Below are 15,653 nucleotides of genomic sequence, written 5' to 3'. Positions count from 1 at the left end.
AGTGTAGAGCTGCAATTTGCTCAGTCTTTCCTCGTACGGGAGACCCTTTAGCCCCGAGACCATCCTGGTGGCCATCCGCTGAACCGATTCAACTCTGAGCACATCCTTACGGTAATGTGGCCTCCAGAATTGCACACAGTATTCCAGATGCGGTCTCACCATGGCTCTGTATATTAGTGATATAGTGCACCTTAGTAAGTACTCCTGTAGCATGAGCTTCCGAGTCCACTATACCATAGGACCTCCACACATACACACTGCCCATTAGCTCAACCTTTGTCAAAACCACACCAACTAGTATCACAGTAACACTTCTTTCATGTTATATAATAACATAGTAGATGACAGCAGATAAAAACCCGAATGGTCCATCCAGTCTGCCCAACCTGATTCAATTAAATTTTTTTTTTCTTCTTAGCTATTTCTGGGCAAGAATCCAAAGCTCTGCCCGGTACTGTGCTTAGGTTCCAACTACTGAAGTCTCCGTCAAAGCTCACTCCAGCTCATCTACACCCTCCCAGCCATTAAAGCCCTCCCCAGCCCATCCTCAACCACACAGACACAGACCATAGTGGCCAATTCTAGATCCTCTGTGTTCATCCCACGCTTTTTTAAACTCTGTAACCATTTTCTTCTCCACCACCTCTCTCAGGAGTGCATTCCAGGCATTCACCACCCTCTCCATAAAGAAGAATTTCCTCACATTGCTCTTGAGTCTCCCACCCCTCAACCTCAAATTATGTCCTCTCGTCTTACATAAGAACATAAGAAGTTGCTTCCGCTGGGTCAGACCAGCGGTCCGCTCCCGCAGCAGTCCATCAGGCCTATCACCTGTGCAGGTTTTGTTTTATGTTATTAAACTTGTCTCCCTCTAAAGAGCTTACCTGGTCATAACGAAGAACAGGGTCATTTGCACTGTCAAAGCTGTAGATTTCCACCATTCCATCATCTCGACCCACTAGCAGCTCTTTCACACCATCTCCTAAGATGTCAAAGCTCTCAATACATAGAACGCCTACAATCAGAGTACAAGTGACCAAACATCAACTGGCAGTAAGGTTGACAAGAGCAAAGCAAAGGTTAATAATAAAACTACAAATGGATGAAGGAACTTGAAAGTCTGTTGTTAATTACACAAATATTTGGAGAACAAATAAGTTTTTAATTGTTTCCTAAAATGTAAATAAGAAGTAGAAGATAATAATAAATGTTTAAACTCCTTATCCCAGGTGGCGGCTTGATAGGAAGGTGTGCATTCATGATATTTTTTAAATTTCCAACCTGAAACGGATGGAAATGTAAAAAGAGGATGAATTTTACAAGGACACCTTTGTGCTGATATATAAAAAAGATTTAGCCGCCAGATTTGCGGAGCTTGACCTGGAGATACTTTATAGTAAATGCAGCCCAATTTAAAGATGCAACCAGTGCAAATCCCGGTAGAAAAGAGTAATATGGTCATACTTCTTTAAACCAAAAATAAGTCTGACTGCAGCGTTTTTGATAATTCTTAGTCTGGAGATATATTTTTTAATATCTGCAAGATAAACTATGGGCTCCTTTTATCAAGCCGCACTAGCGGGGTTAGCACGCGCGACTTTTAATTATGCGCTAACCCCCGCGCTGGCCAAAAAACTATCGCCTGCTCAAGGTAGGCGTTAGCGGCTAGCGCGGCCGGCGGTTTAACGTGCATTATTACGCACGTTAAACCACTAGCGCAGCTTGATAAAAGGAGCCCTATATTACAGTAAACCAATTGACTTAAGACTAAGGATTGAACCAACATTTTAAATGCTGGGAGATCAAAAAATGCCCTCAGTGTACGCAATTTCCATAATGTATTAGACTCTTTGGGCCTGATTCTCCAAAGTGCGTCCCGATTTTAGGCAGCTGTAGGCGTCCTACAGCTGTCTAATCAGCCAATCGGGATGCACGTTTTTTAAAAAAAATGCTCCCCAGGCAGGCCACCTATATTGAAGGCGAGGCCCGCAAGACACCTAGGCCCTGATTCTGTATAGGACGCCCGGGAGAGGCGTCTTATTCAGAATCGGCCTACACTAAACCCCGATTCTGTAACCGGCGTCCATGTTAGAGAATCGGGTTAGATTAGACACGGCCCGCTACACTTATCGCGGCAAGGGATCTCTCTGCCGCAATAAGTATAGCGGGCCGCGGCCTGTCCGATCGCTGGCAGGAGGGTGACCAAACCTTCCTGCCCGAAGACGCACCCTCCCCCCCCCCTCGACAATATCGATCGGTGGCAGGAGGGTGCCCAATCCCTCCTGCCCAAAGACGCACCTCCCCCCGACAATATCGATCGCTGGCAGGAGGGTGCCCAATCCCTCCTGCCCGAAGACGCACCCTCCCCCCCGACAATATTGATCGCTGGCAGGAGGGTGCCCAATCCCTCCTGCCCGAAGACGCACCATCCCCTCCCCCCGACAATATCGATCGCTGGCAGGAGGGTGCTCAATCCCTCCTGCCCAAAGACGCACCCCCCCCCCCCCCGGCGCTAACAACCCCCAAACCTCCACCCCACCAAACTAACCTGTTCTTACGGCCAGATGGGTCTTCCCCCTCCAGCCGGCAGGCACGCCTCGTTGAAATGAGGCGGGCCCGTCCCTTCCCGGCCCATCCCTCCGAAGCCTAAGGCCTGATTGGCCCATGCTCTAGAAGCCTGGACCAATCAGGCCTTAGGCATAGCGGGTCCGCCCATCCCCACTAAATCTAAGGCCTTAGATTAAGTGGGGATGGGCGGACCCACTATGCCTAAGGCCTGATTGGTCCAGGCTTCTAGAGCCTAGGCCAATCAGGCCTTAGGCTTCGGCGGGATGGGCCGGGAAGGGGCGGGCCCACCTCATTTCGACGAGGCGTGCCTGCCGGCTGGACGGACAAAACCCATCTGGCCTTAAGAAAAGGTTAGTTTGGTGGGGTAGAGGTTTGGGGGTTGTTAGCGCCGGGGGAGGGGAGGGTGCGTCTTCGGGCAGGAGGGATTGGGCACCCTCCTGCCAGCGATCGATATTGTTGGGGGGGGGGGAGGGTGCATCTTCGGCCAGGAGGGATTGGGCACCCTCCTGCCAGCGATCGGACAGGGGGCCGCAGCCCGCTATACTTATAGCGGCAGAGAGATCCCTTGCCGCGATAAGTGTAGCGGGCTGTGTCTAATCTAACCTGATTCTCTAACCAGCGTCTGTAACATGGAAGCCGGTTACAGAATCGGGGTTTTAGTGTAGGCCGATTCTGAATAGGACACCTCTCCCGGGCGTCCTATACAGAATCAGGGCCTAGGTGTCTTGTGGGCCTCGCCTTTAATATAGGCGGCCTGCCTGGGGAGCATTTTTTTTAAAAAACGTGCATCCTGATTGGCTGATTAGACAGCTGTAGGACGCCTATAGCTGCCTAAAATCGGGATGCACTTTGGAGAATCAGGCCCTTGATGTTGAAAATAAAATGAATAAAGATTAAAAAAAAAAAAAAAAAAAAGAATATTTTCTCATTGACAAATTTTCTAAGAAATTCACCTCTGATGGCTTTAAACTGAGGAGAGGGGGAAAGCCGACAGCTGATCTGATGCTGACGCTTCGGACAACAGTATCCAGAACAGATGCTGAACGGGCTGACTGCAGGGAGGAAGCAGAGGGACCGGAGGATCTTATGATCAGACAGCGAGGGAAACATCAGGTAAAGGGAGCTTGCTGGGAGAAGACTAAGGGGCATGGAGACACAGGGGGACTGGGTGGCACGAGGGCGAAAGCTGAGGGCAATATAGAGGTACCACAAGGCGAGGGGGATCAAACAGAGGCTCAAGAGATGATAGCCCAGGAGGGGGCCGGTAGGGCTAGAAAATCCAGAGGAAAAGCGGGGAAGTGGGGTGGCAGGAATGTGGGGAAGCTGAAAGCTAAGAGGGTAAAGGCTGAGGGCAAAGCAGAAGCACAGGGAACGGGAGAACTGCCCGAAATCCAAAGGCAGGCGGCCCAGGTAAATGCAGAGGTGGAGGAAAAACGACGGGACCTACGGGACCTGCGGTGCTTATACGCAAATGCAAGAAGCCTCATGGCCAAGATGGGTGAACTAGAAGTCGTGGCCAAGGGGAAGGACCTAGATATAATTGGAATTGCAGAAACCTGGTGGACAGAGGAAAATCAATGGGATGTGGCGCTGCCGGGGTACAAGCTCTACAAGAGGGACAGGACCCACAAGAAGGGGGGAGGCATAGCACTATATATAAAGGACTCTATCCACTCGGTCGGGATGGATATGGCAACGAAGGCAGAGGAGCTGGAATCGCTATGGGTCAAATTGCCGGGAAACAAGGGTGCAGGCATAAAACTGGGGCTGTACTATCGCCCACCTGGTACGCCAGAAGGAGTCGGACACGACTTGGAAGCGGAATTGAGACAGGAATGCAGGACTGGAAGTGTAACAGTGATGGGGGACTTCAACTACCCGGGAATAGACTGGAGTACGGGTCACTCCAACTGCACTAGGGAAACAGGATTTGTAGAAGCTGTGAGGGACTGCTTCATGGAGCAACTAGTCAAAGAACCGACGCGAGGAGGTGCTACTCTTGACCTCATCCTAAACGGATTAGGGGGGCCTGCAAGAGGGGTAGAAGTGGGAGGACCACTAGGCAACAGTGATCACAAAGCAAACAGATTCACATTAGAAAGGGGGGCACCCATAGTAAGGAGGACCGCAACAACTGCGCTCAACTTCAAGAAAGGGAACTATGTTGCTATGAGGGAAATGGTGGGGAGGAAGCTCAGAAACATCTTTAGGATGGAGACTGTGGGAAGCGCCTGGACCCTATTCAAGGACACCCTGCAGGAAGCACAAAGAATGTACGTCCCCAGTTTCAGGAAAGGCTGCAAGAACAAGCGATCAAAGGACCCGGTTTGGATGTCAACTGAAGTAAAGAGGGCAATAAATGACAAAAAAGTATCCTTCCGGAGATGGAAAAAGGACCCAACGGAGGAAAATCACCAGGCGCACAGGAAATGCCAAAAGGAATGCCACCGAGAGGTTAGAAAAGCGAAAGGGGAATACGAAGAGGGGCTGGCCAGGGAGGCGAAAAACTTCAAGGCATTCTTCAGTTACGTAAAGGGGAAGCGACCAGCGAGAGAGGAGGTGGGGCCGTTGGACGATGGGGATAGGAAGGGAGTGATTAAGGAGGATAAAGAGGTAGCTGAGAGGTTGAACACGTTCTTCTCGTCGGTTTTCACGAGCGAAGACACATCTAATATATCGGACTCAGAGGAGCTCATGAGTGGGGAAACAGGCCGAAAAATTGGAGCACATAGAGGTAAGTAAGGAGGATGTCCTCAAACAGATAGACAGGTTAAAATGCGGTAAATCACCAGGCCCGGACGGGATCCACCCAAGGGTTCTGAAGGAACTAAGACAAGAAATAGCGGGCACAATCCAGCATGTTTGCAACCTATCCTTGAAAACTGGTGAGGTACCAGAGGACTGGAAATTGGCGAATGTCACACCTATCTTCAAGAAGGGATTGAGGGGTGACCCCGGGAACTACAGGCCGGTGAGCCTGACTTCAATTATAGGGAAGATGGTGGAAGCTATGATCAAGGACGGCATTTGCGAGCACATCGAGAGGAATGGCCTACTGAGAACAAGCCAGCACGGATTCTGTAAGGGAAGGTCGTGCCTAACGAACCTTCTGTACTTCTTTGAGGGAATAAGCAGTCGGGTGGACAATGGGGAACCCATAGACATCATTTACCTCGATTTTCAAAAGGCTTTCGACAAGGTGCCACATGAAAGGCTGCTTAGGAAGCTGTGGAACCACGGGGTGGGAGGGGATGTGCACAGATGGATCAAGCACTGGTTGTCGGGTAGACTGCAGAGGGTCGGAGTGAAGGGCCAATATTCTGACTGGCGGGGAGTCACGAGCGGTGTGCCACAGGGATCGGTGCTGGGGCCGTTACTCTTCAACATATTTATCAATGACCTGGAAAAGGAGGCAAAGTGCGAGGTTATAAAATTTGCAGACGATACCAAACTGTGCGGTAGAGTTAGGTCCAGGGAGGAGTGTGAGGACCTGCAAAGGGACCTGGACAAGCTGGAAGACTGGGCAAACAAATGGCAAATGCGCTTTAACGTGGAAAAATGCAAGGTCATGCATATAGGGAAAAAGGACCCGTTGTTCAACTACAAATTGGGGGGGGCATTGTTGGGAGACAGCAGACTTGAGAGAGACTTGGGTGTGCTGGTGGATGCATCACTGAAGCCATCTGCACAGTGCGCAGCAGCCTCGAAAAAAGCCAACAGGATGCTGGGCATCATAAAGAGGGGCATAACAACCAGGACGTGGGAAGTCATCATGCCATTGTATCGAGCGATGGTGCGTCCACTTCTGGAATACTGCGTTCAGTATTGGTCGCCACACCTCAAAAAGGACATGGCGGTACTTGAGAGAGTCCAAAGGAGAGCAACGAAACTGGTAAAAGGGCTGGAACACTGCCCATACGCCGAGAGGTTGGATAGGCTGGGGCTTTTCTCTCTGGAAAAAAGGAGGCTCAGGGGAGATATGATAAAGACCTTCAAGATCATGAGGGGCATAGAGAGGGTGGATAGGGACAGATTCTTCAGACTGAAGGGAACAACAAGTACGAGGGGGCATTCGGAGAAACTGAAGGGAGATAGGTTCAAAACAAATGCAAGGAAGTTTTTTTTCACCCAAAGGGTCGTGGACACTTGGAATGCGCTACCGGAGGAAGTGATCAGGCAGAGTACGGTACAGGGATTCAAACAGGGATTGGATGGATTCCTGAGGGATAAAGGAATCGTGGGATACTGAGGGAGGAGCTGGGATGTTACACAAGTATAAAAAGCTAACCAGGTAATAAGTATAGAAACCCAACAGGTCGTGCATGTGCAAGACCGGAGGGTTAGGACTACGATGGGAAGATAGGACTTCAATGAGAAACCAAGGTGGCAAGGGAGCCCCTTCTGGTGATTCAGACAGGTCGTGACCTGTTTGGGCCGCCGCGGGAGCGGACTGCCGGGCAGGATGGACCTATGGTCTGACCCGGCGGAGGCACTGCTTATGTTCTTATGGATCCAAGAATATATACATAAGCATGGATTAATGAAAGAAAGCCTCACCAGTCTACTGCATTTCTTTGAAGGGGTGAATGAACATGTGTACCAGTATTATGCTTTTATTTTTATTTATTTATTCAATTTTCTTTACCGTTCTCCCAAGGGAGCTCAGAACAGTTTACATGAATTTAGTCAGGTATTCAAGCATTTTTCCCTATCTGTCCCAGTGGGTTCACAATCTATCTAATGTACCAGGGGCAATGGGGGATTAAATGACTTGTCCAGGGTCACAAGGAACAGTGTGGGTTTAAACCCACAACCCCAGGGTGCTGAGGCTGGAGCTTTAACCACTGCGCCACACACTCCCCTTTTACTTGATATAATTCCTCTCCTTTGAAGAGAGATACCTGGGCAGTGAACCCCATGATGAGAGGTGTTTGGCCACTGGGCCTTATGAAATGCTGTCACTATCTACAAGCACAAATTTTTTTTTTTAAATTTTTATTTATAGATTTTCCATTCTTACAACATCTGAATCATAGTAAATATAATTAATTATTACATATCTAGTATACTATCATTAATAAATCATAGTTTTTAAAATATAATATGATAAAGATTATACATTAACATAAAAATATAAATCCCTCCCCCTTTTTATATAACATGTTTCCAATAATTTATCAAATCCCACCCCATTCATATATAATTTTTATCAATGTGCTAAGAAATCTAATCATTAGAATAATTAGTCAATGGTTGCCAAATTTTCTTGAAATTAAGAAGATTCCCTTGTTGTAACGCTAATACTTTTTCCATTTTATAAATATGACAGACAGAATTCCACCAGAACGTAAAATTTAATTTGGTATAATCTTTCCAATTTTGAGTAATTTGTTGCATGGCGACTCCTGTTAGTATTAATAATAGCTTATTATTATTTGCTGATATCGGACTCTTAGTTCTCATTGCAGTGCCAAATAATATGGTATCATATGAGAGTCCTACATAATTCTCTAGTAACTTATTAATTTGGGGCCAAATTGAATTCCAAAATGCGTTTACACAGGGACAAAAAAAAATTAAATGATCTAACGTCCCTATTTCCAATTTACAATGCCAGCATCTATTGGATCTAGTACTATCTATTTTTTGCAGGCGCGTTGGGGTCCAGAACACTCTATGTAATAAGAACAACCATGTTTGATTCATAGATGCTGACTTTGTAGATCTTAATCTCCAGGACCAAAATCGTGGCCATTGAGACTCAGAAATTGTCTGACCAATCTCAATACTCCAAATATCCCTAAGACCTGTTTTCTTTTTTTTATTTAAAAATCCGTATATCAATTTGTACCATTTTGCGGCTTGGTGACCCAAAAAATCCGTCTGGAAACATAGAACCTGTAGACTATATTGATTATTAAGATTTTTCCATTCAGGGAACCCTACCTGAATGGCCTGCTTCAATTGCATCCATTTAAAATATTGTGTTTTATTTAATCCAAATTTATTTTGCAATTGTGAAAAACTAAGCAGTGATCCTTCTGAAATGACATCATTCAATGTTCGTATTCCTGCATTTATCCATTGTTTCCAGACGATTTTAAATCCGCCAATTCTGATCCTGGAGTTTACCCATATTGATTGATTTAGAGATTTAGCAATAGGTTCTGGTGACAGATTACTGATGTATCTCAATGTTTTCCAAGTGTCAAATAAAATTCTGTGGTCTTTGTATCTTTTAGGCATTGTTATAGTTATTAACTGTTCTGGATATAAAGGGAACAGGAGCCGCCATTCTAAATACAGCCAATCTGGTACATTTTCTAAAAGATCTGGGAGGATCCAATACATACCCTGTCTTAAAATATAGGCTTGATGATACCTATAAAAATTTGGAAAATTTACCCCCCCTTCCATAATTGGTCTTTGTAATGATACTAAAGCGATTCTTGGTCTTTTCCCACACCAAACAAATTTTGTAAGAATATTGTTAAGTTTTTTATAAAATGACCCCTGAAAAAATATTGGTATCATACTCATTTGGTAACAAACCACAGGCAATACCATCATTTTAATTGTTTGAATTCTTCCCCACCAAGAAAGATGTAACGGATTCCATTGCTCACACATTTCTGTTATTTTTTTTAATAAAAGTTTTTCATTCTCTTTAACTGTATCTTCAATTGTATTTTTGATCATAATTCCTAAGTATTTAATTCCATCTTCTTTCCAAATAAATGAATATGGATCAAATAATCCTTTGGTACAATGAACATTGATTGGGAGAATTTCAGATTTGTTCCAATTAATTTTATATCCAGAAAAAGTACCATATTTTTCTATTAAATTAAGTATACATGGAATAGTAGTTTCCGGTTCTCTTAAATATAATAATATATCATCTGCATATGCAGATAATTTAAATTCAAAACTGGTAAATGATAATCCCTTTATCTCCCTAGTTTTGTTTATTGCAATTAATAAAGGTTCTAGGACAATATCAAAAAGTAAAGGAGACAGAGGGCATCCTTGTCTAACTCCCCTATGCAAGTTAAATCTATTTGATAAATTATTGTTAATATATAATCTTGCTCCAGGAGAGCTATACAATGTCTGAATCATTTTAATAAAACCGGATCCTATACCAAACCATTGTAAAGCTTGGTATATAAAATTCCATTCCACTCTATCAAAGGCTTTTTCTGCATCTAAAGATATTAAAAAAGCTGGATCATTTATATTTTTTGCTAAATTTAATGAGTGGAATGCTAATCTAGTATTATTTGATGAATGTCTTTTAGCAATAAATCCTGTTTGATGTACATCAATAATGAAAGGAAGAGCTTTTGCCAATCTTAATGCTAATACTTTAGCCATTAATTTATTATCCACATTCAATAATGAAATAGGCCTGTAATTTGAAACCAGAGTAGGATCTTTGTTTGGTTTTGGTAAGACTATAATTATCGATTCTGCCATAGTACCAGAAATATTTTCATTCTTTATTTGATATTGATACAAATTTAACAGATGTGGTAATATTATATTTTGGAAAAATTTATAAAATTCAACAGTATACCCATCTCCACCTGGAGCGGATCCAACTCTAAGAGACTTCAATGCTGTTTCTAACTCTTTTAAAGATATAGGTTCTTCTAAACTTCCTTTTATATGATCTGGAATATTTGGTCCAATAAATGAATTTAAAAAAGTTAATCCGTCTTGTTCTTTATTTTTATAAGAATTAGAAGTGTATAATTCTTTGTAAAAATCAAGAAATTGTGTTATAATATCTTTTGTGTTGGTATGTGTGTTACCTTGTGTATCTTTAATTGCAATAATCTTAGATTTTCTTTTCTTTACTTTAAGAAAATTTGCTAATAATTTCCCCGCTTTATTTGAATTTCCATAATATTGTACTTGTTTATTGAAAATGTCTTTCCTCACAATTTGAGAAGAAATCTCATTATATTTAACTTTTAATTTTAATATTTCTTGTAATGTATTATTTTCCCATTTCTCAATTAATTTATTTTCTAATAATTTAATTTGCTTTCCCATCTCAAGAAATTGTTTTTTTTTTGTTTATTAATAAATGTTGAATATGAAATAATATTTCCTCTCATAGTTGCTTTAAAAGCATCCCATAAGATCTCAGCATTAATAGTATCTGATTCATTAAATTGAAAGAATTCTTGCATTTTTATTTTAAAATCTTCAAGAAATTTTGAATCCACTAGTAAATCATTATTAAATCTCCAAATTGAATCAAAGTTTTCAACATCATAATTTTGAAGATTAATCCACACACCAGCATGATCTGAAATTATAATGGGATCAATTACTGCTTTTAATACACGCTGCGCTATATTATTAGAAACAAATATATAATCAATTCGTGAAAAGGATTTATGGACCTGAGAACAAAAAGAAAATTCCTGTTCATTAAAATGAAGAATTCGCCATATATCTACTAAATCACAAGATAGTATCAAATTATCTAAGCCTAATGATTTCATAACTTTACTTGGTTTTTTATCCAAAATCGGATCCATTACAGCATTGAAATCCCCTGCTACTATTAAATTAGATGTAGCCAGTGGTAAAAGTAATTGTTGAATTTGTTTAAAAAACTCCATTTGATTCGTATTAGGAGCATATAAATTGAATAAATTCAGGGTTGTATTTCCCAGAACCATTTCGATATGTACCCATCTACCTAAGGGATCATAATTAATTAATTTAAAATCTGCATTACATTTTTTGTTTATTAGAACAGCCACTCCAGCTTTTTTCTTTAAAGCCGGTGCAAATAAACATTTAGAAATCCAACCTCCAGATAATTTTTTTGATTCAATTTCCGAAAGATGGGTCTCTTGAATGAAGTAAATGTCCGCATTTTGATTTTTAAGGAACGATAATAATTTCTTCTTCTTAATAGGATGATTTAAACCATTGACATTCAGCGAATACATTTTTATATCCATCTAATTAATAATTATGTTTTAACCAATATTCTATGATAATTTACAAGATTAGATCCTAGCACATTCAATAAAAATTTATCTCCTATCCCACCCATTATTTTCCCTCCCCCCCCACCCATTATCATATTCTGATCTGGAACACGCATTGGTCATGCAAAACCTAAATCTCCATCCCCAGGCAACTAATAATTCATTATATTATTTAAAAACATATTTCTAAATTCAATACATTCTTTATACTTCCACCCTTATATAATTGAAAATTATATCCATTTAATCTATAAGATTTTATAAAATTACTAAGAATTATATATAGTTGATTCATAAAATTAAATTCAATATCATGCATACATGTAATATAATATTCTTAATAAATAAACATATTACAAATATAGCTCTTATTCTCTATATATCTGTTATTCATCATGTAAATTAAATATATCCATTTTTATAAAAATATTAATATTAATAATAAATGCATTTCAATCATTTTCATAGATCATCTTCATAATGAATTAATTTGAATGATTACTTGAATAAAATATACATTTTATATCAATAAATAAATTTTATAATGAACTCCTATTTTATTAATTATCTACCAATCAATTACTCAATTCCTTATTTTTCCATAATAAGTTAATATGACTAAATAATTGAATTAAATATAAATTTTATAATAGACACCTATTTTATTAATTAATCCCTTCAATAAATCAAATTCTTATCTTGTATATATTTCATAAAATTACAATCTTCTTACATAGAATTAAAATATTGTTTTTATAATAAATTAATATATTTCATTTTTAAGTCTTATTCTCAATATAACAATAACAAATTTTCCTTTCAATAATATTAATAAATTCATTGTAAATCATTTTCATTATTCATTAATCATAATAAGTTAATATGCTTATATAATTGAATAAACTCTCTATTCTGATTAAAATATATATTTTATATAAATAATTTAATTTTATAATTAATTTATTTTTTAATAATTAAAAAAAATTTTTTTTTTCCACTAGTATTAATGAATGTGGATGCAAATATTTTATTAATAATTAATTTGATAAAATAATATTATATTATTGCATCCAATATATCAATAAATTATCTTTCCAGTTAGTAAACATTTCTTATGTCTTATTTATTTATTTATTTTTATTTTTTTTTTTATTAATAATCTTCTTTATTTTTCCCTTTTTTCCATCTTCTTTCTTCTTTCTTCAGCTGAATTGTTCCTTTTATTCTGTTTTTTATGTAAACATAGGTTCTTCTTGTGTCAAAAATTCTTTCAGTTTTGCAGGGTCTTGAAAATATATGGATTTATTTCCACTGGATACTCTCATAGTGGACGGATAATATATTCCATATATGTATCCTTTTTCTTTTAACTGCTGTCTGAATGTGAGGAATTGTTTTCTTATATTTGCAGTATATTTAGCAAAATCAGGAACTAAAATCAGTTTTGATCCTTTATAATTTAAGTTTTTATTTGCTTTTGCCATTTTTAATATTTCCTGAGCATGTTGGTACCTTAATACCTTGAATATCAAAGGTCTTGGAGCAGCCTGGTTTACTGGCTTTCTTATGGGGATTCTGTGGGCTCTTTCTATTTCTAACGGCCATTTTGAATTGAGCTGAAGCAGTTTAGGTAAAAGATTTTCCAAGAATTGTACAGGATCTCCCCCTTCAATATTTTCAGCCAGACCTAAAATTCTGATGTTCTTTCTTTTTCCTCGGTTTTCCATATCCACCAATTGATTTTTTAAAGCTGCTACTTCTTTTTTATCTTTATCATACTCTTGTGTGAAGGATTCAAATTGCTCCATTTTTTCTTCCATCACTGCCATTCTCTGTCTTTCGGTTTGAATCTCTTGTTTCATGTTGAGAAGTTCTTCTTTAACTTCAGAGATTTTATTAGCATTTTCAGTCAGCATCAGTTTTATTTTGAACAGTTCAGTCATAATATCGGACTTTTCAGTGAGTTCTTCAGTTTCCATCGGGAACGGCACACTCGATGGTGACAGGGGAGTTACTTTTGTTCTTTTTGCTGATATACCCGATGTTGAAGGCTTTTCAGATTTTCCCTGCTTCATACTTGCCATTTCCGACGTTGTTTTATGTCATTTTTATATCGATCAGACAAAGTGAAAGTTTTATTTTTTTTCCGTTTGTTGCCTGGATACGAGGAGCGCTGCGGTTAAGCGGCCATATCGTGCGCGCTCCAAGCCACGCCCCCCTACAAGCACAAATTAAAAAACATTTCTACTGTGCATTTCATTTCCACTGTGTTTGACCTGATGATCCTGTGGTCAGATAAGTTTCGTGACTCAAAAACAACTGCCATTGTACATCTGGACAAAGGACCTGCCTGCAGGAAAACCACAGAGAACAGTAGGCACAGGAACAAGGGGGAAATGAGGAAAGGGCGGTAGAGAAGCATTTTTGCACCAATTGAAATAATCCAGGGGTGGCACAGGATGTAAGGGTATAGATCAAAATAAAGCCTATATAATGGGTTTCCTTTCCTGCTTTTATCTTTAGAGATGATCCATACATTCAGACTCTGCCAGCTTCTGTTTGTATATTCTCTCCATTGCATCTACATTCTTACAATACCAACTTGTTACTGGTACACTTCTGCTGTTACATTTTATATACTCTGCTTACAAATAAAACACGCTTACTTACCGTAACAGGTGTTATCCAAGGACAGCAGGCAGATATTCTCACTGATGGGTGACATCACTGACGGAGCCCCGGTACGGACCACTTTAAGTGCATTGCCACTTTAAGAACTTTAGAAAGTTTGCGATAGTCCGAACCGTGCATGCGCAAGTGCCTTCCCGCCTGACGTAGGTGCGCAGTCCCTCAGTTAAGATAAGCCAGCTAAAAAGCCAACCGGGAGAGGTGGGTGGGTTGTGAGAATATCTGCCTGCTGTCTCTGGATAACACCTGTTATAGTAAGTAACTGTACTTTATCCCAGGACAAACAGGCAGTATATTCTCACTGATGGGTGACCTCCAAGCTAACAGAAAGGGATGGTGGGAGAGTTGGCCTTTAGGAAAATAAATGTTGTAATACAGATTAGCCGAAGTGCCCATCCCACCTGGAGAATGACTCCAGACAGTAGTGAGAAGTGAAGGTATGAACTGAGGACCAGGTGGCAGCTTTACAGATTTCCTCAATGGGAGTAGATCTGAGGAAAGCAACAGAAGCTGCCATAACTCTAACTTTATAGGCTGTGACACGGCTCTCCAGTGCCAGTTCGGTCTGAGCACAGCAGAACGAGATGCAGGCAGCAAGCCAGTTGGAAACTGTTCTCTTGGAAACAGGATGCCCCAACTTGTTTGGATCAAATGAGATGAAGAGTTGGGAAGAAGTTCTGTGAGGCTTTGTGCAATAAAGGTAATAAGCCAAAGCTCATTTACAGTCCAAAGTATGCAAGGCTGCCTCTCCAGGATAAGAATGAGGCCTAGGAAAAAATACTGGTAGGACAATCAACTGATTACTTCAAAAAACAATAAGCTTTTATTTATTTTGACTGGAGTTGCTATCCAACAGATTACATTTAATTGGAAAGATCATAGCAGATTAAATTATAGCTTCTGGTGGAATTCAGTTTGTCATATATATAAAATGGAAAGAACAATAGCAACACAGAGAGGATATTTTGGTAAATTTCAGGAAGTGTGGGGACCATTAACAGATTTCTGTAATGAGTAATTAACATTTTCCCAAAGATAAAATAATTGTAAGGATGGGATGGGGTTGGGGATGGGTGGGTAATATTTTAGAAAATAGTTGGATGAATAAAATATATGAATATGTTTGGAGGGTTAGGGTTGGACATATGTAAGGAATAGGGAGGGGAGGGATCTCAGATTTGGTATTAAGAGTTGTAATTAGGAATATTATTAATACAATGAATTTTATATAATATATGCATTATCAGGGTTGGGGGGGTTTATTCATTATATTTATGTGATACATGTAAGTTAATCAAGTGATGTTATATAAGGTCAAATGTGTTTCTATGTTACACTTGGCCTTACACTGCTGGCCTCAATAGTCTTCCACTTCAGGTT

At 40.1% G+C, this 15,653-nt stretch overlaps 1 protein-coding gene across 5 annotated transcripts in view; it reads right to left on the bottom strand.

Annotated features, from left to right (window-relative positions):
- The window catches only part of BBS7 (Bardet-Biedl syndrome 7), a 454,813-nt gene that overhangs the window by 258,055 nt on the left and 181,105 nt on the right, over window positions 1-15,653 (bottom strand). For all 5 annotated transcript variants that reach the window (XR_004538826.1, XM_033938299.1, XM_033938327.1 and 2 more), the window contains one exon: window positions 885-1,015. Coding sequence is in view for 4 of the 5 variants with exons in the window: in XM_033938299.1 (XP_033794190.1) it covers window positions 885-1,015 (131 nt within the window). In the remaining variant the exon portion in view is untranslated. The remainder of the gene's footprint in view (window positions 1-884; window positions 1,016-15,653) is intronic.

Source organism: Geotrypetes seraphini, chromosome 1 (assembly GCF_902459505.1).
Source record: "Geotrypetes seraphini chromosome 1, aGeoSer1.1, whole genome shotgun sequence".
Classification (NCBI taxonomy): domain Eukaryota; kingdom Metazoa; phylum Chordata; class Amphibia; order Gymnophiona; family Dermophiidae; genus Geotrypetes; species Geotrypetes seraphini.
The sequence above is the reverse complement of the archived record's forward strand: the minus strand, read 5'-3'. Positions and strand labels throughout refer to the sequence as shown.